Raw genomic sequence first — 23,151 nt, 5'->3', positions numbered from 1 at the left:
GTCCAATTTCCTCTTAAGAGTCTGACAAAGGATCCTGAATGTCTGCTTCATCAAACATCACTTATCCTACTGCTCTAATCGTTCATCAGTATGAGCAGCATTTACTGCTGTAGTCTGACTTAATACCTTCTAAAATGACGAAAGCATGTTTGAAACCACTGGGAATAAAACACAATGTCTGACAACCTGAGACTGTTTACAAATGACTAAAACATTTCTAGTGTGACATAAAAAGAATACATTCTCAATTTTATTTGGATTGAGCTTTTTTTTCTTTTTTTTTTAGCAGTGATCAACCTTTTGGATTTCAAGAAAATTGTTCCAAGTACATATTACAGCAGCTCTTTTAGCATGACATCTGAATTAATTTATTTTCATGACCCTCTTTCTTATCCTCTTACCCATCTCATTGGTATCTTGCCATTTACTAATGTCCAGAGAACTTTTTTTTTGTTCTAATTGACTGCTAGTGAACCTTACAAACTTGATGACTTTTAGTCACATATGGGCTATGTCTAAGATTTTCTGAGTTGTGAGACTACATTCTTAAGTGAAATCACATTTAATGCCCACTTGTTTAGCATTGCTACATTTCTACACATCCTGGAGGCTTTCAATTTTTCTATCTCCACTTATCTTATGTTGCCGGTTTATACTTAGTTCATTTTCATGTAATATATCATGCTTATGTTATATATTTATAATCATGGTACCTATATTATTTACAATACTTGAAGACATTTCCTCCCCGTGTTTTCCACTTTATGTCAAATATCCCTACTTTGTATTTTTGTAGTCTACAGGTTTGATTCACAATTTCCCTCATGTTCTGTTACAGTTTCAGACATTATTTAGAAGAATATGAAAGTAATCGGTACAGGGAAAAAATAAATAAACTGCTAAATGAACTTTTTTTTTTTTTAAGTTGGAATCCTTTCCTTTCCATCGTTTCCATCAATAGTTATTTCAAATAGTTCCAGACAACTCTCATGTACATCTTTGTTATTTTATGTTTGCATATTCCCTATTTGGGATGGTTATGAAATGGAAAATAATAGCAAGCACAAATGAACCAATATTGTACTGCACACATTTCTGCATGTAGGACAGAATTGATATATGAATTAGTTCATTAAACGTCCTTGATAACACTGGAAAATGCATGTAACAACAAATTCAAACGATCACAAAGAGTACTGTGTATGCTGATAAAGTATAGATTTCAAAAAAAGCATATTTTGATTAGATATGAACTATAAAATAACATGTCTCTTATTTTATCACATATGACAAGTTGACTTTGTGTTGAGGAGACAGGGACATAAGACATTAGAGTCTAAACAAGCCCACCTGCTGGGACCTTAATCAAATATGTGCAAGCTGTAAACTAGCTGAAGTCCAATCTGATTGGTTGATTACCAGGTGCCAATAATTAGCCAGTATAAAAGCTATCATTCACGTCATCTCCATGATAGAGTGCTGTCCATCTAAACCAGGCGTGCAGCTCAATTATGGCAGGTGAAGATGGATGGTGCTGCAGGTCACCTCAAGCTGTCGCAGTCATTTTGCTCCTGTACTCTTTAGCCCCGAGTTTAACTTGTTTTAGCTTGCGAGGGCTGAGCAAAAATGCTAAACAGGACAAGGTAGTTGATGAGGCGGCAGTGAGGACAGGAACCGTTCTTTTCAATGGGAAAGAGCTGAACTCTGGGTCAGGATCTGCCTCTGCTGCTGCCCCACGTAACAATGGTTTGCCGCATGTTGATTCCGATCAATCAGAAGGTGCAGATAAGCTTTTATTCTGTCAAGCTATTTGCTAGTTTGATATGTTGTGAGAACATCAATGGAAATGATGCATGATGTTCAAAAGCCAGGTGATACTAACTCTTTGTCTAAACTTCTGAAGAGATGTTTGCACAGGCATCACAGCTGAAGGAAGTCATGGCCAATGAAGCAGCATGGAAGCGATTGAACCCTACACTGCATTGTGGACAAACCAAGATGAAGTTTAAAGCCATGGGACCTGGAGCGGTGGATTTACAGCTAAATATTGGTATTGTAACACAGTAAAGCTTATCTCATGAGAGTTTGTTAAAGCTGGTAACGTTTGACATAATTGCTCTTAGGCAATGAACGTCCCCTTCCTCTGATCCAGTTGCCGGAAACCTGTGGCTACTTGATGCAGCAGAATGCGTTTGGTCTTGTTTTGGTTGTTCCTTATGACGGCTGCAATGTTATACAAGAGGTATGACCTTTCATCTGATGGATTTACCAATTTAAAATGTATATTGCTGCAAATGGGTCAACCAATGGTGAGGGTATTTAAGTAAAAGATGTATCACTTCCAAAAAGCTACAAATGCAGCTTAATTTTATAGATAGTGGTGGGTTTTTATGGTCCACAACTAAAATTATTTGGTTTATCAGGATGAGCCTGGTGTAGGAATTTTAAACTTGCAAATGTTGGACTAAAGATTAACTGCATTATGAGTCAAATTGCTTCTATATTTCCCTTTCAGAATGGAGACTATGTTGTCCCAATGAGATGGTTGGATACCCCAGTGACATTAATGTGCCCCATCTCGCAAAGTCCAGATGCAACGACTCCAAAACCTCAGCATGCCTGGAAACATCCTTTACCTCACAGGCCCTTGAACTCTTATCGTCCTAAACGACACGCAATTCACCCCCTTTCCATGTACGATCCTAGCAGTCAATACTATGCCCAATTGTATTACTATTACATGTATATGAGTCAAGCCCTTGCCACTGCGCCTCCTGCAACTACTGCGCCTCCTGCAACTACTGCGCCTCCTGCAACTACGACTCCTCCTGCAACTACTGCTCCTCCTGACACAACCACAGAGAAGCATCCTGCTTACCCTCCCTATATGTATTACTACCCTTACTACTCCTACAACTACCCTCACTACTCCTACAACTACCCTCCAGCAGAACAGTTACCATCAAACAGCTCAGAAATTTACTACTACCCAATCATCCAGCATTTCTACGGAAGGCCTCAATACCCAAATAATCCAAGCGAACCGATGCAAACAACTCCGCAGCCTCCTGCTTCCACAACTAAGCCAGGTGACACGGTTAAACCAAGCTCTACGGCAAATCCAACTTCTGCTTCTACAGCAAAGCCAACAAAAGCGTCTTCTCCCTCCACAACAACGACTAAAGCATGTTCCCGCACTACACCAACCAGCAGCAGTGGCGCCTATCCAGGCACAATGAAACCATTTGTTGAGTACTATGCCCTCCCCTTCACTCCTTTTGTTTCATACAAATACAATAAGGCTGCCAAACTCCGAGATTACCAAAAGTATATGCCTCAAGATGGCTACAAATCTGGACTCCAGGCTCGCGAATATCCACATCCGAGCATCAACTGGCAAGATGTGCCATGGTTTCCCCACTTTGCAGGACAAGACATTCCTCAAATTGACTGGAAACATTTCCAACATAAACAAGTTTGAAGTCCTAAGGGTAAGGCTGACTTAAATGTTTTAATGTTTGTATTTGTATGAATTTCAGTGAGTTTAAGTTTCTCAAACAAAATGTCTATCTTCCAGGGGCTGGTTTCCTGTAATCCCGAGCCTTCAATAAAGATGTTTACTTGGAACTTTTTCTTATTCAAGCTTTGAGTGTCATGCAGGGGTTTCTCCTCTTGTGCTAATCTTGTTGGCACAACCCTGGGGTTGGACAGTGGTAGGACATGCAATTCAACATCAGGACTTTAATCAAAATCTCTCCTAGTTGATGGGAAGTCTTGAAAGGTCTAGTAACATCTGATGGTGCCTAAATTGTGGTTGAACTCCTTGGTAATGGGCAAAATACCCAAATCTGAGCACTCGATGGATAAACTAAAGCAGAGGTTGCTAAATACCTGAGCAATGGGCTAAAAGTAAAATGCGTTCATTTTTGCAAGTTACAGGTGAACAAATTACTTCTGCACAATAACTTTGTAGTTTGCTAGTGGTTTTCCTTAATCAAAAGACTTAACCTTTATTGGAATTCTTTTAAATTAAAAAAACCTGCCAACCCCCCTTCAAAGTCTTTCCTGTCTCTAATTTTATTTTGTGGTATTCTCTGCTCTGTTCCCTTGTGCAGAGTGCACACAACCCATTCTGTCCGTTCCTATATATTTCCACATGGCAGTATCTCCTCCGGTTACCCTGTGGTAAGACGCACACGATATCCTCACCACTGAAATGAATCCCCACGTGACAGAGGCATGCAATGCTGGTCTCTTTAAAAGCACGAACACTGTCTGTATTTTTCAGTTTCTAGGGCTCTGAGTGTTCGTTGGCAAGAATTGGAGCACTAAGCTCAGGACTAAACTATTCTGCAGAGGCGCAATAAATCCTTTAATCCATCTGTTCAGCATTGGGAACAGCAGTTGTCTTTTGCAGCGCTGTTGTCGTTTTGCCATAATTGCTGCTTTTGCACTTTTACTTCAAGCATCTCATGGTGGCATGTCAACAATGTTGGTGAGTGCAATGTACATGTGCTATATATTTTACATTTTGTGCTTAGTTGTTGAACTGCCATGATTTTTTGGTTCAGAAAATTACGAGGAATGAGCTTTGATTTTTGTTTACATGGAATCATTAAAACATGAACAGAACAAGAACAGTGTCTGCATATGAAATGTTTTAAACTTGAAATATTTTAACATGGTTTCAATTAGTTGATTTTCTCAATTACAGGAAAATTAAAGACATTGGGATTAACGTGGATCAGCATTGTAATGGTCGATTTTTTGGAAGATCTGCCCCCCACCTCTGAATATCCTCAGTGTATCTTTGGCCGTATTCCCAGCCAGAGCACTGAGCCCTTCCCCCAAACGTGACATTTGCCCCACCCTCCCAATACGTTTGTGTTCATGGAGGACTATGATGTGGACATGGAGGGAGAAGTATTCGTGAGGAAGACCACAGTGGGCCACTGGTGGGAGCACAGTGGAGAGGATGACGACTGTGACATACAACACCAGAGAGGAGGAAGAGGCTGCATGGTAAACAGCCGCAGCTGGGCTGAGGAGCTCCAGGATATCTTTGCGCCACAGGCAGTAGACTGTTACAGTGGAGGGCGAACCAGACTCTCCAGTATCTCTGTGAGTGATTTCTCTTCTCCTGTTTGGGCCACATAAGCACAGGATTACTCCCACTTTATTCAGTTAATTTTGTTTTAACAAATTTAACAAGAGGAAAACAAACAAGATTAAGAGAGGGATTTAGCTCAAGTCCATGCTTCTCAGAATGACGGACTTCTCAAAGTATTACATGGAGATGAACTACCTCAAGTCAGGATTTAAGGGAAAAAGCAAAAGCTGATGATATACAATATATAACAATGTGTACATAGTATTGTTTGCGTTCCAAGCCTATGCTGTCTGAATTTTGAATATTCAGTATCAGTATATGCAGTGCATGATTATAATGGCCGGACAGAAATGTGTGGAATGGAGAGCCTGAAGATATTTGCCCCCTGATGCTGATGAAAGATGATTCAAAATGTTGTGTTCTTTAATCATCCCACTGCTGCACTGTGACACGTCACTGTGGGAACTAACTGTGAGTATGTGTGCGTGTAGTGTGTATTTGTGTTTCCGTACGCATGTGCTTTCTTGTTTCTCTTACGGCTCATCACACTTGAATCCGTAGTGTGGAATGGGGCTGGTGGAGATTCGTTTGGGAGACAAAACAAACAGACAATTTGTAATTAAAAATTCACTGCCCTGCTTTGGGCTGATATGCAGACGACGTGCCAGTGTTGGTCAAAAATGCTGACGTTTATTGGAGGAGCTTTCATTGATCAGCTGCAGCCCCTTTAATGGTTTTGTTTTCCAGTGTTGCAGTCTCATTTATTGACCTATTTTATCTGGAGGACCCAGATCTCTAGCCGCTGCTATTTGTTCCTTTCCTTTCAATAAATGAAAGATATGAAGGAATACCAAGATAGAGAAGGCATGTGAGGGAGATGGAGGAACAGATAACAGATCAGAATAGCCATGGCAGCACTGAGCAGCTCCACCTCTCCTCTTCCTCCGTCATCTTTCTCTCCTCCCTCCGCTTCCGTCTCTTCCCACTCTTTTCTCTCCTAGCTGTTCCAACATCATCCCCCCCCCCCCCCTCCTCTCTCTGCTGCCTCTCTCTTCCCTCCCTCCCTCTCCTGCATGGAGCTGCAGTATATGAGTGGGTCTCCTGGGTCTAGCTTCACTGCAGTGTAGAGAAGGGCACGGCAACTGTTTCAGTACGATGCGCTGAAGGATGGTGCACCAGGAGAAACGCGTTTACCAGGTGTGTGGATTTGTGTTGTGTACGTGGTAGTGTGTAATTTGGAGGGTGTAGCACATGTAGCATGATATTTTCTGAAAACATCATGGGTGTGCTGCTGGAGATGAATCCGCCATACTGGATGAGTGGATGTGTGACTGTAAAGGGAGTGGGTGTGTTCATACGTGATATCTATGTGCTTATCTCTGTGTTTGTACACCTCTTCGGTAAAATCTGTTTTCAGTAATGAAATCACAGAATATAGAATGGAATAATGTGTGTATCTTATAATATGTGTGTGTGTGTGTGTGTGTGTGTGTGTGTGTGTGTGTGTGTGTGTGTGTGTGTGTGTGTGTGTGTGTGTGTGTGTGTGTGTGTGTGTGTGTGTGTGTGTGTGTGTTAAGCTGGTAAGGAGGAAATCTGGTTGTCTGAGGTGGATGTGCAAGAGGGACAGCGATGGCTGAGTGAAGGCAATCAACTATGATTGATGCTCTTACATCACAACCCCCACAGTCACACAAAACGACTGTGTGTGCGTGTGTGTGTGTGTGTGTGTGTGTGTGTGTGTCTGTGTCTGTGTCTGTGTGTGTATTTAAGGTGTTTATTTTGAAAAACACAGAATTTTGGTGGAGCATTACAATGACTGTGTGTGATGAGGGTGTGTGTCACAGGCACACGCACACAAGTAGGCAGCCTTAGGACATGTGGGTATTTGGCACAGTCCCATAGTATATCAAAAATACTTTCCCCGTGGTCCCAGAATAGAAAATCATGTCGTGCAGATGCATTTTTAGCAGAATAGAATGAGAAGTATAGAAAGGGTAGACGGGGAATGTGTCAGAATGAAATTAGGACAGTAAAACCTCCAGATGCTGAGAAACTAGGTAAGACACCATGCCTGCAGATAAATATGATGAGGAGAGCGGGAAGTTGTGAAATACCAGTGCAGAATGACATGGATTTTTTACCATTTTACAGTTACAATAACTGATGTCTTGATGATGAGCTGTCAATGGACAAGTTAGCAGCAATTACAGTCCTGTGGTTGCAAGTGATTACCAAAGACCTTCAATTATATCTTTTAGTTTTCTTTAATCATTTTAAATGAGGAGAATTGTCATTTACCTCACTGTAGTTGGAAAGAGATGCATTAAATTATAAATGAACAAATAATTGAAAGCAGTATTGTTTTCCCAGGATGCATTGGGTGAGGGGCAGCGGGCATCTTGGACAGGTAGTCTGCAGGTTAACAGTCTAAAACAGTGCTTATAGAATAAATGCAATAACACTCACATTTACGCTGCGAGCAAAAGTCGAGTTTCCTCTTCTCCTGACCTGCTTATCTCTGAACTGTCGGAGGAAATCAGAGCTCATGGATCCGCCTGATGTGCCTTTTAATCAGCATATAAATGCAGTCCAATTTTGGGTGTTTTCTGTGCATGGCTGTACAATTTTACACTGGCTGTTTAAACATGATATTGTAGGTTGAGATGTAGAAAAACAGAAGTATTAATTGCCCAAATTTAAATATCAATTTACACACGCAGCTTAACAATTGTCCTCCCACGAGTAACAGTATGACCCACTTGATCAATCAAGCAGAGACAGCAGCATACAGCCGCAGCACTTTTGTTAATATTCTTTGTATTCATGCGTCTTTCTGCATTTCTGGCAGGCCCAGAGGAACGAGAGAGAGTCCATCAGGCAGAAACTTGCCCTTGGCAGTTTCTATGACGACGAGCCCGTCATCTACACTAGCTGCAGCAAGACCGGCCCGTCTTCCCGGTGGGTTTGAAATGAGTGTGTGATACTATTTGATCAATGGAGCTTTTTGAAGGTTGGCACCAATATTTTTGACACTTCAGCTCTGAAGATATTTTTAATTTTGGGAATAGAGGCAACGAAAACAATGATATACGCCCCAGATTCAATGAGATATTGATCAACAGAAAACATTATTAATCTATTTCAAAGCTTGAGTGTAAAACTTAATTGTTAGATATTGTAGATTGTATATGTGTCCTGTATTAGGACCCTCCTGATTTAGACCACGTCCTTGGCCAGTGTAATACATTTAATCATAGTGAAAAACCAATAGCCTATGTATCAGTCCGACCAATGAAAACCATGTGAATTACATTTTTCTTATCAATTCAAATCTTTCATGTTCATTTATGGATAACGGTCTTTTTTTAATAAGAAAATAAGTGATATTAATTTTTTAAGATAAATCTTCAGCGGCCTGCTTTGTAGCATGTATAATACCATGGTGGTTCATGACATGGTCCTCAACCTTTATGAGTCGCGACCCACCAGAGAAATCTTTCGTTTTGTCCAAGCACAAACTCATGTGCACACAGACTTTGACTATCACAAACACACTCAGGAGCATCCATTCGAAAGCAGATTGTATAACTGGTACATACAATTTAATGGTAAAACAATTCCCAGTCTAAAATATGTAATGACATTTTTAATATATATATATTTTTCTTTTTTTTTTCTCCACAACCCCAAGGTTAAGAATCACTGATCTGATGCGCAAATACAAGCAGTCATTTAACAACCAGGAGAGGGGGCTGTTCAGTTGCTCACTAAAAAAAATCCAGAGGATAATAAAATAAAAATGTAATTAAATTATAAAAAATACAATTATATGACCAACTGCTGCAAAAAAAGTGGATGTGCTGATTATGACATTCTGGGCTGATCTTGTGTACAGCCTATGGCTGATACTGGTGATGCACAGTTCCATAAATTATATAATTGCCATGTCAATGTTGACATTGTAAATCAATGTACAGGAAACTGCACCGACACAGCAGAGAACAAAAAGCATTAAACAAATTAAAGATTATGGCATTTTTTCATACGAATTTTAATATCTTTTCCACAAATAAGGCAAGTTGACATTTAATTATCTGTATAAAAATGCAACATAAAGAAAGTAATAAACCAATAGATTTGTCAAAATAATATTAGTTTTCATCCAAAAAATGATTATGAATATAGAATGGATGTGATATACAGGAGAGGTGACATGGGAAATCAAACTAAAGGAAATAATTTTCCCAATTAACTGATTTCATTTCATATTGAGATCTGTGACGTCAATAGACACACACACACACACACACACACACACACACACACACAGTGGAAAGAGTTGCATTACACAAGTAGGTTAACCAAAGCCAGCTACAACAAACCTCTGCTTTCTTTTCACGGCAGCTTGAATCTGCTGTAACTTTCTGCCACTTTTTTCGTCTGAGGGGACGTCTAAACAATGCAGGTAGGTTCTGTTTGAGGAAGTGCAGTTGAGTCTGTGGCCCAACTGCTCCAGAAAGAAGAAGTGGTCCCTGATATGAGTCCGGGGCTATGATTGGTGGGCATGGAGTCATGTGACCTGACCTCCCCTGGAGGTACAGTAACAGCGCACCCTGTGGGATTTAGTTTGAGCTGGAAATTCCATCACCGCCTTGTCCAGTATGTGAGGTTTTGTATATGTTACTGTTGTCATGCTCAAGTGGAGTGGGTGTGGAAGGGGTTACTTTGGGTTGTTAGGTTCTTTCATAGTATCATGATCTGGAATTCATTGAGTTGTGTTTTGAGCTCTTGAGGTCATGGTTTCAGTGGTGTCTGTGAAACTGCATGTGCAGGACCTGAAGTCATGTTTGTGACTTTATTTGTTTCAGTGAAGCTTTTATCGGTTGTTCTGTTTCTACTTGATTAGGTCATACTTTGTGACATCATTGACGCCAGTGCACCTAATGGCCACATGTATATGGACAAAGGAACAGTAGAAAACTACAGACTTTCTTCTGCTATAATTATATATAATTATATGCTGCAACAGTAGGATTTTCCTTATCTTAACCTAAACCATGAAAAACAGACTGTGACTAAGTGTTTTGATAGAAAGCAACGAAAAGTCTCCCAGAGGTCACTCATCTCTGCATTGTAAAATCCAATCCAACCAATTCCCAATGTAGTAGAGAGCTACAACATGTTTTGGTAATAGTTCAGCATTTTTTTGTGGAAATTACAATAATCACCTCAGTTAACCTTTCCGCCTTCCAACTCCTTTCTTCATAATTGAATATGCACCATTCTTCATCTTTAATATCTTTAAGGAGCATCTTGCTGAGGATAAATATAAAGACCTTAATTCCAAGCAAGGCCGACATGCTGTGGTCTTTTAAAAGTTGTTTGTCTGAACAAATCAGAACATCAATCAGTAATTTCCCCTTGCTCCCGGTAAGTTTCACCATGACACTGAGTGTTTCTGACTGAACGTTAACAATTCCCCTCTCATGTTCTTTGTGTATGTCCTCCCAGGCTGCAGGGTGGGGTGAACCTGCAGGTGTGCTATGTTAATGACAGCAACAGCGACAAAGACAGTGATGCTGAGGACAGCCGGACAGAGACCAGTCTTGACACTCCGCTGTCACCTGTGGTACGCAAACGCGTTTCAGTCTCGTCCCACGACTCTCGCTACTCTTTGTTATCGCCTCTGTGAACCACATTGACGATTCTGTCATGACATCACTGACGCTACTTCCTCTCCAGAGCAAGCAGAGCTCTTCGCTATCAGACCGGGACACAGCGGAGGAGGACTCCGACCCATTAGATGACTGCAGCGGGTTCTGGCGGGTGCAGCGGAGACTGCAGGAAGAGGCCAGGGTGGCGCTGGCTCTAGCTCGACCCATGGCTCGCATGCAGGTGGAGGTGGAGAGGCAAATCCAACTGCACAGACGTTCTCCCGTGGCCGACTTGGTCAGTCAGTGAGAGATCAGGGGTGTATGTGTGTAGCTCTTCAGTCCTTCCTCCATGAACAGTGCATTATTTCAGAGACGATTCAGGGCCGTTTCTCTGTGTGTTCCTTCTTACACAGCTTCCTCATTTGCCTCACATCAGTGAGGGTCTGATGAAGAGGAGTTTGAGGCGAGGGGACATGAGGGACATGAGTCTTGGACAGCTGCAAGTCATCACAAATGACTTACACTCACAGATTCAGAGTGAGTAGAACACAAGTATCATTAACACAATAGATCCCCTGTTTATTCCAAAACAATTCTACTGTCTTCCCACGTTCTCATTGTTGGCAGGTGAAAACATGTCAAAGAGCAGTAGTTTCAACTCATCCAAAGTAGTTTAGTGTAGTTTTGTTTAGTGTTGCAGCCAAAAAGTCATTAGATAAAGTGCCCTGTTGTTTAAGTGGTCAAAGGAGTACAACTGACCAAAGTATCTTATCCGCTTTTCTTCTTAATTAAAGTGACTCTCTGAGCTTTCAGGTTTTAACTGTTCAGACATGAAAAGTTATGGTTCAAAGCATGAGATCTTCAGATCAGGCTCCTGAATTCTCTTTTCAACTAATCTTCTCCATTGACACCAACAATATGACCCTCAATATTGCTTTATTGTTTTGTTATGTATACATAATCTTACACAGGTCTAAATGAAGAGCTGGTGCAGTTGCTGCTAATGAGGGATGAGCTGCACGTGGAGCAGGATGCAATGTTGGTGGACATAGAGGACCTCACCAGGTGATGCTCTCGCCCCACTGTCCTTTGTCCTTTTAATATCTGTCCAATTCTCCATTGGTCCATATAAGCTCCAATTTTGACATTATCTCAATGTCCTGTGCTCATGTCTTGTTCTTTTTTTTTTATCACAGGCACGCTCACAGCCACCAGCGGCACCATGCAGAGAAAGCCATCTCTAAATAAAAAAAAACCCAGTCCTCACGTGTGTCCGTCTGCTCGTCCTCCAACCCACAGCTTCATGGACTGTCACCAGTGTTACTAATAAAAACTCCATCTGTGCTGACTGTTTCTGAAGAACTGAATACAGCATAAAGCATTAATCACACATGACGTGCTGCGCCACAGGTTGTAGTCGACGGACAGGGGGAGATTGCTGCTTTCAGTTTGAACACAGCTGAGTTTGTGCAGGCTTTTCACTTCCACTCAGCATGATTAATCAAAGCATCACTCACAGATTTAGGGGGAACTCTTGACTTAATTCCATCCCCAACACTGATTTACCTCATAAGTTTGCACAGCACACTCATGTATGTTAATGGGATTGGAGGGAACCCCTTCACACATTGTTCCTCAGAAAGGATGATGACTTTCAGGGGCCACGTGAACATCGGTTTACTTTGTATTTTGTTTCTCTATATAGTGATCAAAAAGATTTAACCGTTCTCCTCTACATTTGCCCTATTCACCTTTTTTTCCCCCACTAAAAGCACTATCATCACTTTTTAATTCACATCTTGTGTCTGACCTGTTGCATCAGAAATTGATAAACAACATTTGCAGGTTTGAAATAGCTAAAGATTATTTAGACACGAAATTGACTAACAGTTTCTACCTGCTTCATATGCTGTATGCATTAAGAGATATGAGGCAACATTTTTTTAGATCGGTTTGTATTTGTCAAATGTGGTGATACTTGATAAAATAGGCAGAGGTGATTGGGATTAAAAATAGAGATATAGAGGAAGCAAAGGTTAAGGAATGTTGACATGGACAGCGTCTTAGTAAAAATATGCAATGCAATTTTTGTTATGCTCAATTTACCAATGCAAAAGAGTTTAAAGTATGAAAAAATATATGAAACGACCATATTAATAAATAATAGCCGATATCTATTTTATCTGTTTTAAAAGGTTTATGGATATACTGTATGTAAATGTTAAGAGACTTTATTAAAAGGATGAAGAACATGCCTTGTTGTCCAGATGTGTTTAGGTGTTTTCACCACAAGCTTTTTAAGAATGTCAGTTAAAGTCAATTTTTTTTCTTTTGTTTGCTCCAATGATTAATGTACTGTATTATGATTGTTAAAAAAAACCAAATCCAATAATAAACGTTTCATTGGTGTGAACTTTGTCTATATTGTGCTGGTTTTCATGATATTTCATTTGCATCATGATCTAAATCTACATATTTTCTGTAAAACCAAAAGCAGTGTAATACAGTTAAGTGAGTCTGCTCGTATTCATGTTTTCAGTTATGGACAGACATGCAAGGGCAACTGAGTGTCTCGCACATTCACACTTCTGTTAACACTTACGTAAGTGAGTTTTGTGAAAAGGTAACAGCTCTGACTGTGGGGACAAAATAACACTCTGTTACACTCAGCTGATGGAAATAAACTCATTGATTTTATATTATGACCATGAAGAAAAGTAAATGAGCCAACGGGGAAATAAAAAGTAATTATTCTAAATAAAACATACATTTGTATAAATGCTGTCAATACAAGTGTTTTACTATTAAACCATAATGGTTTAATGTTTAATAATATTTTACAAGCTGTTGTAACACCTTTGTTTTTGTTGTTTTTTCTGTCTGGTAAACACATAAACATAAAATGAAATGTTTTGTTTGGGATTATTGATACATTGTCAATACATGGTCAATACAGGACACATTTGAGACATTTCAGTTTTACAGATTTAAATGACATACAGGATGCTTCCACTCTGCTTTCCCCTATTTGGAAATGTCAACAATGAAGAGTCACCAGAGTGAAGCTTGCTGGTAACCTCAGGATAGATGTAAACGTCTTTTACTCTGTTAATTCCAGTTTCACAGAAGCATTTGTTGCTATAGTGTGGGGGAAAGGGAATTACACAGCCTTGACTCTGCTCTTTCAACTTAGTTCGGCGTCAACATGCTACTTACATTTTAAGGGAAATTCCTGCATCGCTGAGTATAAAGCTTGTAAGGATGTCTGAGTTCAGACAAACTCACCAAGATATCTGGATCAACAGTGGAATCTACCATGCAACTCTGTGAGTATAATACGCACTGACTGAACAATATCTTTGAAAAAATTAAACATTTACTCATGCGGATCTGTTTTTCTCTGTTTGACAGACGTCGCCCCTGCTCTCCTGCTCCTCGTGCTCAGCTGTCCTCTGTGGCAGGTCAGCAAGTCTCTGCCAATGATGAGCAGAGGGCCGATGACCGACTCCTGTGCCTCACATGCACGGACACTTCTACAGAACATCACTGGCGCTCTCACACAGGTAGGCCTTCAAAAACTCATGCTTCAAGATGCTTCATCTTCATTCTGTCTATTTTCAAATGAAAAAAAAAATATATATATATATACTCCCTTGTCATAGAATAACCTGTTCAGTGGAATTAACTGCTCAAAGCAGAGTGTGGAGCTGAACATGGAGACCAACACACCGTCAGTGTGCGCACCAAAGGTACAAGAGGAAAGCTCACATTTTATGAGACTTTTCTTTTCCGAAATGAAAACTGTAATATTTAAACAAATAACTTTACTTTAGTCTGAGGTGCTGCTGCCTGTTCAACTGTATTTAATGTCCAAAAGCAATGAACATTTGGTGATCATTTTTGTTAAACTGTACCTGTGTATAATAATATATCAATAAAAATGAACTGTGTTTCTCCCACAGGAATCAACATGCACGGGAATCAAGAAATCAGAATTTGATGAGGTACGTTAAGTTCTGTCTCTGTCTCAACCTTGAGAATATTCCTAGTTTTTAATAGTATTATTTACTACTTTATATTATCATTGTATGTATTATTGTATTGTTTTTGACAGAAATGTCAAATCATTTTCACATTAAATAAAACATACTTTGCTGTGTTGCCGTACAGAAGTCGTGTCTGAAAAACATTGGGGAGGATTTGCACCACTACTACAAATTTCTCGTAGCTCAGCCGGACCCCGACAGTTTGCTTGGTCCAACTGTTCTGTTCAGCCTCAGAGAATTCATGGAGGTAACTCATCTCACACAATATGTTTTTGTATTTTAGCACAATTTTTACCATTACTAATAAAAATTGACAGTGTCTGCCCAACGAATCAAACAGTTAAATTCATGTGAACGGCTAAACGGGGTGAATTTAGATCGTGAAACCCCCAAACCTCACAACAATAGCTCTTGTTCTATTTGATTGTTCATTAAACAATCTGTTAAGTGTTAAACATCAATCCCATGCTCTCAACAGAACTGCTTCCCACAGTCTCTGTCCGCAGACTTGACCTCAAAGTGGGTAAGTGATGCATTTCACATTTACATAAAAAGTACACTGTCATTTTTGTAATTTTATGTACTGAAGTCTCTGTGGTTTCAAACTTGTAGAACTCCTGACAAACTGAACAAAGTGCATGCTTCAGGCTGGTTATCATGTTACCGTAACAAACCCTTCACTATCTGTCTCTTATGTCACAGGCTGCTGCAGACGGTACCAGCACCTACGATGAAAGACTGAGCCTCTGCAAAGTGCTGAAGGGCTTCCAGGTCCGCACCATCACGATCAACAGAGTCATTGGATACATGATCTCTGGGGAGCACACTAAATAAATCAACACAACGATAGTTTCAGAAAGCTATACAGAACCACTTTACACACAAATTATATAAACTACAGTGACGGATAGTGTTACAATCCGATAATCTAGTTGGCAGAAAACACTTCAGTCTACTTTATACATTTTTAAGGGTACATATTTATTATTTTCTATGTGGTCATGTTATTTATATTTCACATCAAGATGGTGTGTTTAATTTCTTTTTATAGTGTATTAACAGATTTTATACTGTTTATTCATAAACATTTTTGTATTTATTTCTGGACTATTTATTTTTAACTATTTATTGTTGATATTTACTTGGTTCTGAGAATCATCAAATAAACTTCTTTTTTCCTGCATAAATCCTGCTTATGTATTGTTCATTCATTCACTCTGGTTCACTCTTTTCACTCCAGTTCAACAAATAGTCAGACAGTGAGATGAGCAGGTGAATTGTCCTCGATCAAAAGAATCTACAGCGACAGTCACGATGTATATCGTGTATCAACTTACTATCAAGTGACCAAAATAAAGTGAACAGGTTAAAAACTATTTGATGTGCAGAAGGACTTGAAAGTCAGTCAAAACCTATTTCGTGTCCGGTGTAGTGTGTGAATTATTTAAAACACAGTCGAAGGATATCGACTATAAAAAGAAAGTCAAATTTAGAATTGGAGTCAACAGAAATACAGCAGATTGTCAAATGTCGCTCTGTTCAGTAAGTCTTGTATGATAAGTCTCTAAATACCAAGGAATTGACAATGGGATGTCCAGATGAAAGTTTCTGAGTCAAATGAAGACTGAATGTTTTCATGATTTTACCAACTGAACTGATTTACCTTGTTCAGCTCCGAGCCCAGCACTGCCTGCCCAACTAAAAATATCCCATTTTGCTAGTGGGAATAATGTTTTGAAAGTGCAGTTAAGTGGTGTTGGGTATTTGTATAACATGAATGAAAGTGAAATAAAGCTTTGTTTTTTTTTTATTGGCACAACTGACATTTGTGGCTGCTGGGGTTGAGAGAGACCTATGACCTATGAGACAATTTACTGAAGTAGTGGATCAGTGACACACACGGGAAAGAGTAGCATATTTGAATGTACGTGAAAAATGATAATTAGGAAATAGCACCATGCTGGGCTGTTGCTCAAATAAACACCCACCATACTCCCACTATTATTTCAGAAAGCCTGTCCTCTCTGTATAATGTAATACAGTTGAGCAGCACCACAAAGTACATCACCATTGATTATACATTGAAATTTGAACATTATAACCTTCACGGGCGTCCGTATTTTTTTTTAATTATTATTTTTTTTATCAACGCTGTTTGTATTTGACTGAAATATATATTTTTAATTAAATAATTTCAGCTAGGCGCAGGTTGCATAATATCATTGAGGCCTGTGTGTATAGCATGACTGGCAAATAAGAAAAAATCAGTTTGTTGTGCTCCTGCCTCATCTTTAGCTCATTTGTTCTAGTTGTTGAATTACAAAATCTAGAATAGAAAATTGACTTTTTATTTCTTTGTTTTTGAGTATTAGTTGTTTTTGGGTTGGTTTTTTTTTGGGGGGGGGGGGGGGGGTTTTGGCGGATTGCAATACCAACTGTTAACCCCTCTCTTTGCTTCCCACACCTTATCTCCATTTGTGCCGAAGTAACACTTCAATTTCTCAATCCCACCCACGCCCAGCAGCAGCAGCTCTCATCCGGGTTTTTCTACAACTTCCTGTCGGCGGTAGCCATTTTGTTGCTGACAGACTGAGTTGGGGTGTCACCTAGTGGGAAAAATATATCATAGCAAATAGAACTTACTCACACAGCCACACTTGTGTGTACACTGTACACAAAGGTATATGAAGTTATGTGTCGCTCACAATGAATTACTTTGACTAAACATACATTATTGTACATTATAAGACACATTATAAGACACGTTAACGTTGACAGTTGCGTGCGCCAGTGAATCCCGGTTCCAGTCGAACCAGGTGTGTGATAGGTCGAACTCAATCAGCGGAAGTACTTACACCTGTGGTGGCGTTTCCCGCGGTTCTCTCACCAAACCTGGAAGCTCGAGTCCGAGGATGCAGCGAATCCCTCAGACACCGTCCTCTTCTTGGTGGATTATCGTCCTCGTCTCCGTGTCTACGCTCACGGAGAGCCGGTTGGCGCACAGCCGAGGCCCCAGCTCGGCCAGCGGCCCGGCCTGGACACGCGGCGACACGCGGCCCTCAAGACGGCCGCAAAGCGCGGAGCTCGACCTGCGGCCTCGGCCTGTGGCGGTCAAGTGCCACCCGGACTCGATGGAGGTGGTGGTGCAGGCCGACATGTTTGACACGGGCCTGCGGGTGGACGGCGAACATCTGCGCCTGGGCCCGGACCCGGTCGCCGAAGAGAGCGCGTGCAGGGCGGTGCCGTCAGGAGAGGCTGAGTTCACCATCCGGGCCCACCTGATGGACTGTGGCACCACACTCTCGGTAAGCAGCATTGGTTGTGGACATTCTGTTACTAACGTTTAAGCTGTTTGTACCACTGTCGGTTAATTCCACTTTTGTCTTGTTACTTTTTAGAACATGTTAAAAAGAAACTAACCCAATATTTTTCCAGTCCACCATAGAGAATATCATCTATTCCACTGTTCTCGTCTACTCACCTGAAGCTTCATCTGATGGTTTGCTTAGATTGGATGGAGCAACAATTCCAGTTGAATGCCATTATGAAAAGTAGGCCGAGCACAACGTGAACTGTTGAATGCAGTTTCTTGGATGTGTTTTAATCTCATGTTAAGATACTTGGAATTCTGGTCTGGCTCTCTATTTTCAGGAAGTACACTGTGGATAGCTTTTCTCTGCATCCCACCTGGGTTCCCCTCGTCTCCACGACCTCGGCTGAGGACCAAATAGATTTCAATTTGCAAATCATGACTGGTATGGAAAGGATGAGAGAGAGAGAGAGAGAGAGAGAGAGAGAGAGAGAGAGAGAGAGAGAGAGAGAGAGAGAGCGAGCATCTTTTTGTTATTCATTAATGCAACATTTGAGTAATGATTCGCTTTTAATAATGTAAGAGATGGATGTTTTTCTAAAAATCATTTCAGATGACTGGCAGTTTGAGAGGGAATCTTATTCGTATTACCTGGGTGACCCCATTCATTTTGAAGTATCTGCCATCATTCGTAACCATGTGCCCCTGCGAGTCTATGTTGACCACTGTGTTGCCACAGCGACTCCTGATGCAGAGGCAACTGTGAAATATGACTTTATTGAGCATTATGGGTGAGCGCCACCACCAAGTCTTGGACGGTTCCACCATTAAGTGACAATACGGCATTTTTGATTTTTGTTTTCAAACTATGTTTCTAACATTTAGTTTTCCTTTGCTATTATAACAGATGTCTTACTGATGCTTACCTGACAAACTCCAGCTCCCGTTTCCTACCAAGAGTTGAGGAGCACAAGCTCAGATTTCAGCTGGATGCCTTCAGGTTTTACCAAGAGCCCAGAAACCAGGTCGGTTGCCCTTCTTCACTGTTTTTCTGTCCAAGGTTCGTTGTATTATGAGTTTTAACACTCGCATTTGTTTCGTTGTTCTGTTCAGTATATGAGACCTGAAAGGGAAGTTTTACTGTATTACACACATCTTTACCATAGGTCTACATATCCTGCTACGTGAAGGCTGTTCCACTCACAACAGTCGGCTCACAAAACAGGGCCTGCTCTTTAATTGAGAAAAGGTAATGTATTATACTAATGAAGCAGCTGTTTTATTTTCGGCATGGTCAGTAAAGTGTCACAGTATTATCAAATGAGTAACGTCCCTCTTGAATGCCATGTCTTCTGAAAATTTTCTCTTTAAAGCATTCCATTTTAAATGGCTTAAACTTGTCATTATGATGTTAAAACATATTGTGCAGTGTCATGGCAAAAAAAAAAGTCATGCATGCTTATATTGGTCCCCTATAAGCCTTGCTTTCACCATGTTAGTCTCTTGACCACTTGGAGGCGTTTTTTTCGACTTATGACTCAATTTGCAGCACAAATCAACTGACACCATTGCGTCAACAAAACAAGGAAGAGAACAGCTTTCTCCTGGTATCTATCCCCAGTGATGCAAATGTCATATGGTGGAACAGCCAAAGGGACAAAACAACTCAGCCTCGCAAGAAAAAAAATCTTTTTGACTGAGGATCAAAAGCAGGTGAAGGAGATTGAGAGAAAAAGAGATAAAACAAGAATGAAGCTCTGACAGTTATTCACTCCGTGGAGAGCTCCGGGAATTGAGCGGCTTTAGAAACGACATGCAGTTTGTCTTATTTCTTATACTTCATTATGTAATGCAACCAGTCTACATCAACATTAACTCAAGGTTATTTGTTCAAATTAGTGTTTTCACGGTGGTTTTCTGCTTTGGACAGTAGTCCGGCTGCTGGCTTTGAGTTAGCCATGATACTAATGCTGCCTCTAGTTAGTGCTTGGAGCAATAAAAACGATGTAGGAGCTTCAGTGTACAAACCACTTTCTTCTGCTCCAAAGTGTTGTTGACCGACCTCAAGAGCTCTGAGGAAAAGTACCCGCCTCCTTACAGAGGTCTTGCTACTGCGTCTTTGTGACCAAACAATACAACATGGAACCACTAGGTGCACACACGTTGTCTGTTGCCTCTTTAAGTTAAAATACAATGTTTTTCACTCTATTAAATTCAATTTAATTTAAAAAGAAAAATTCCCTCCTTGTCCAGATGGCGGTCCATTGATGGGAATGATCAGGCATGTAGAAGCTGCGAAATCTCGAATCAGTTTGAGGAGCCTCCACCCACAGAACACCCTATGGTCAGCTCCGAAGCCTGGTCCGCCAAGATCTCACAGGAAACTTTAGTCCATAACAGACCCGAACATCTTCCAGCCAGTTATATCAGTTTCCGACCAGGAATGCATCAGAGCCAACACAACAAACCTCATCAGTCCTTTGCTAGATTAATGAAGAGAGGAACAGAGTACCAAGTAGGTGAGTACAACAGATATTACATTCTCTGAATTCTTTTTTTTGTTGTTGTTCTTTTTGATTGCAATTTAAACTTCTGTATATATCTCACTTAAAGACACTATCTGTTTTCCTAACTGCCTGATTCAAATACCTTGATGCAGATTAGCATTCATCTTTGTTAATGATATAGCAGTACTAGTTTATTTTCTCAATTTATCATCAGTAGATAAACATACTACATTTTTAATTTAAAGAGTGAATTCCTGAATTTCAATTGAATTAAATTGTTCATTGAACCTTCAGAGCAGCTGAAGTACACTTTTAAATTTTTAATGAGACCCAATGTGATTTGTTTTCCAGAGAGAACTATGCAGCTGGGACCCCTCACTGTCCTCCCACCCAGCAAATCTGCATCGAGGTCAACAGATTCTAGAACTGTGCTTTCACCAAAGAACAAGACCACCTGAGACTTTGGACAACACAATGGAAAGTGCTTATTTAAAAAAAAAAAAAGAGATGAGGACAGAAAAATAACAGACAAACTTTCTAGACACCAGTGACAAACCCTGAAATTAATCTCATCATTCTACTTTCACCTCACGTGAAATAATTTTTTCCTGTGAAGTCCGTCATTCTTTTCAGAGAAGCAATACTTGTTTACTTATTTTGTACTTTGAAAATTATTTTTGTTACATTTGTCTTTTCTGTATAAATTTCAGGCCTTTTTTTCTCATAAACTATTTGACCACATTAGCTTGGGGCTTTCCGTTGTATCTGCCTTGTGCTACAGCATGATGTTACCATTTTCTCCATTATTCGTTATCTGATCTTTACAAAATTCAACATCCTGTAGTTCTTGGCCAAGAACTCGATATGGCTTCAGCAAACAATTTAATTACTATTGGATTTTAAGCACTCAGACTCATTAGGGCCCAAGCAACATCAAGTAGATGCCAGAAGGACGCAGTTGTGTGTTGGATATTGTTTGTGTTAAAATAAATGGATGCACAATACAACGCTTTGACATCCATCGTAGGCAATACTGTGTATTTTGACCCAAGGACAAAAGCAGACATGCTATTAGGGAGCACTTCCCTCCATTACCACCCACAACCTACTCATCATGCAGTCACATAATTGATTAATCATTGTGTGGATTCATAATGGAATATAAAATGCTTGCTCTGCTTGCCACATCCAGTAAAATGATTAGTCACGTTTCTCTAGTAAAAGCTACGTTTGATCTGTCAAAATTGTCTCTATTTTGGTCACTTGACTAGGTTTTGTGTTCAAATGATATCAAGAAAGAGTAGTGTAGACGAGCAGAGGAAGTACCACAGCTGTTTTAAGTGTGTTGTTGTAGTCAACCCAAGACTGTCATTTAGAGTTTTGTAGTTGTTGGTGACGGGGGCAGCACTTTGCACTTACAGCATCATACATATGCTACTAATCAGCCGAAATGGAAGTGAACCAAGCCATTGCAGGCTTTTAAGAGCTGACCTGACTTGACCTCTGAATGTACACTAAAGCAGTATTAATATTGCAAATGGAAATGGATCTCTGTGCTGTTGCCAGCTGGAGCATTTACCTTGTTTGCGTTTAGATGGGTCAGCACCATGGACAGCGCCCAACGAGGGGCGCTGTCCATGGTGCTGACCCATCTAAACGCAAACAAGGTAAATGTCCTGAAACAACCACCCTCGGGCCTCATGCCCCCTCCCGCCGTTACGATTAATCAAAGGTCGTTCCTCAGTGCTTCCCATGCCTCTGATCGATTCCCTGGGCGCGTGTTTACTTTCATATCAAATAAACCATCGCATTTAAAACTCTCTACGACGTCAATATACCTGCTAAGTGCCCAATAAGTCTCGGGCACACTGAAGTACACTTAGGAGTTAATGTCAAGCCTATTAGAATAGTTATATACTGCAGAGACGCCACATGCACGCAGCTGCATGAGTAAACCAGATTCTGCTTTCCATGTGCGACCGTATAGTCCTTTCCCCTTCTTCTTCTTCTTCTTTTTCCCCCAATATGTTTGTGTCCCGTGAGAGTGTGGCGCGCTGACGATGGCTCTGCGTCAGCCCTTCGACCGACGCGTCTTCCAGTGCGTTATCGTCAAGTGGTTCGCCTCGCCCCGCATCCTGTCTCCCCAACATTCTCCGTCCAAGTTCATGAGATAATCTCTCACTTTGGAACTCGACCGCGATGCTCCTCCACAGATGCCGGCCGGTGGCGGCGTTCGCCGTTTGCTTTGTCGTTCGCGCGGTGGTTCATTCCATCCGAAGATGTGGACCGGACCTGTGCCGCGACGAGCAGGTCTGCTGCGCGCAGGGCAACAACGCCACTGCCGTCACCTGTTGCCAGCCGATTGTGGACAAGACTTACTACAACATCGCCATGGTCACCCGGAAACTGTCCGGGGTCCTCATTATGCTTCTCCTCTTCGCCGTCGGATACTTTGTCCAGAGAGTGTTGTGTTCGAGATCCAGGCCGCTCACCCCGCCGCACAGCGGACACCCGGCGGCTACCA

At 40.8% G+C, this 23,151-nt stretch overlaps 4 protein-coding genes across 5 annotated transcripts; all 4 read left to right on the top strand.

Moving 5' to 3' along the window:
- Positions 1 to 1,476: 1,476 nt before the first annotated feature.
- LOC118311615 (extensin-2) lies at positions 1,477 to 4,066 on the top strand. Its single transcript, XM_035635635.2, has 5 exons — positions 1,477 to 1,779; positions 1,904 to 2,050; positions 2,124 to 2,242; positions 2,516 to 3,491; positions 3,578 to 4,066. Exons 1-4 carry the CDS (start codon positions 1,512 to 1,514, stop codon positions 3,479 to 3,481), a joined length of 1,500 nt encoding a protein of 499 aa, XP_035491528.2. The 5' UTR covers positions 1,477 to 1,511; the 3' UTR covers positions 3,482 to 3,491; positions 3,578 to 4,066.
- A 245-nt stretch (positions 4,067 to 4,311) lies between these two features.
- Positions 4,312 to 13,177, top strand: zgc:153615 (uncharacterized protein LOC777747 homolog). Of its 2 annotated transcripts, XM_035635636.2 has the most exons (8): positions 4,312 to 4,495; positions 4,715 to 5,121; positions 7,959 to 8,068; positions 10,622 to 10,739; positions 10,853 to 11,059; positions 11,178 to 11,301; positions 11,736 to 11,829; positions 11,961 to 13,177. In XM_035635636.2, the coding sequence occupies exons 2-8, from the start codon at positions 4,891 to 4,893 to the stop codon at positions 12,010 to 12,012; spliced, it is 936 nt and encodes a 311-aa protein (XP_035491529.2). In that variant the 5' UTR covers positions 4,312 to 4,495; positions 4,715 to 4,890; the 3' UTR covers positions 12,013 to 13,177. The 2 variants fall into 2 exon arrangements, with proteins under 2 accessions (XP_035491529.2, XP_035491530.1); XM_035635637.2 differs by lacking the exons at positions 4,312 to 4,495; positions 4,715 to 5,121 and adding an exon at positions 6,158 to 6,307.
- A 949-nt stretch (positions 13,178 to 14,126) lies between these two features.
- On the top strand, positions 14,127 to 15,986 carry zmp:0000001127 (interleukin-12 subunit alpha; the record flags this gene model as incomplete). The annotated part of the gene is made up of 6 exons (XM_035635239.2): positions 14,127 to 14,327; positions 14,427 to 14,513; positions 14,727 to 14,768; positions 14,935 to 15,057; positions 15,289 to 15,333; positions 15,513 to 15,986. Coding segments are annotated over 6 exons (630 nt in total), but the record flags the coding sequence as incomplete, so codon positions are not given.
- A 1,403-nt stretch (positions 15,987 to 17,389) lies between these two features.
- Positions 17,390 to 21,368, top strand: LOC118311394 (zona pellucida sperm-binding protein 3-like). The gene is made up of 8 exons (XM_035635237.2): positions 17,390 to 18,115; positions 18,246 to 18,361; positions 18,462 to 18,565; positions 18,734 to 18,911; positions 19,028 to 19,145; positions 19,287 to 19,369; positions 20,374 to 20,639; positions 20,979 to 21,368. The coding sequence occupies exons 1-8, from the start codon at positions 17,723 to 17,725 to the stop codon at positions 21,083 to 21,085; spliced, it is 1,365 nt and encodes a 454-aa protein (XP_035491130.2). The 5' UTR covers positions 17,390 to 17,722; the 3' UTR covers positions 21,086 to 21,368.
- Positions 21,369 to 23,151: the final 1,783 nt, after the last annotated feature.

Source organism: Scophthalmus maximus, chromosome 5 (genome assembly GCF_022379125.1).
Source record: "Scophthalmus maximus strain ysfricsl-2021 chromosome 5, ASM2237912v1, whole genome shotgun sequence".
Lineage (NCBI taxonomy): Eukaryota > Metazoa > Chordata > Actinopteri > Pleuronectiformes > Scophthalmidae > Scophthalmus > Scophthalmus maximus.
The sequence above is the reverse complement of the archived record's forward strand: the minus strand, read 5'-3'. Positions and strand labels throughout refer to the sequence as shown.

Coding starts and splice junctions, on each gene's coding strand:
- LOC118311615 (XM_035635635.2), top strand. CDS start 1,512: ATGGCAGGTGAAGATGGATGGTGCTGCAGGTCACCTCAAGCTGTCGCA. Junction 1,780..1,903: donor TGATTCCGATCAATCAGAAG/GTGCAGATAAGC, acceptor AAACTTCTGAAG/AGATGTTTGCACAGGCATCA. Junction 2,243..2,515: donor GCTGCAATGTTATACAAGAG/GTATGACCTTTC, acceptor TTTCCCTTTCAG/AATGGAGACTATGTTGTCCC.
- zgc:153615 (XM_035635636.2), top strand. CDS start 4,891: ATGGAGGACTATGATGTGGACATGGAGGGAGAAGTATTCGTGAGGAAG. Junction 11,060..11,177: donor GTTCTCCCGTGGCCGACTTG/GTCAGTCAGTGA, acceptor CTTCTTACACAG/CTTCCTCATTTGCCTCACAT. Junction 11,302..11,735: donor CTTACACTCACAGATTCAGA/GTGAGTAGAACA, acceptor AATCTTACACAG/GTCTAAATGAAGAGCTGGTG.
- LOC118311394 (XM_035635237.2), top strand. CDS start 17,723: ATGCAGCGAATCCCTCAGACACCGTCCTCTTCTTGGTGGATTATCGTC. Junction 18,116..18,245: donor ACTGTGGCACCACACTCTCG/GTAAGCAGCATT, acceptor ATATTTTTCCAG/TCCACCATAGAGAATATCAT. Junction 18,912..19,027: donor GACTTTATTGAGCATTATGG/GTGAGCGCCACC, acceptor CTATTATAACAG/ATGTCTTACTGATGCTTACC.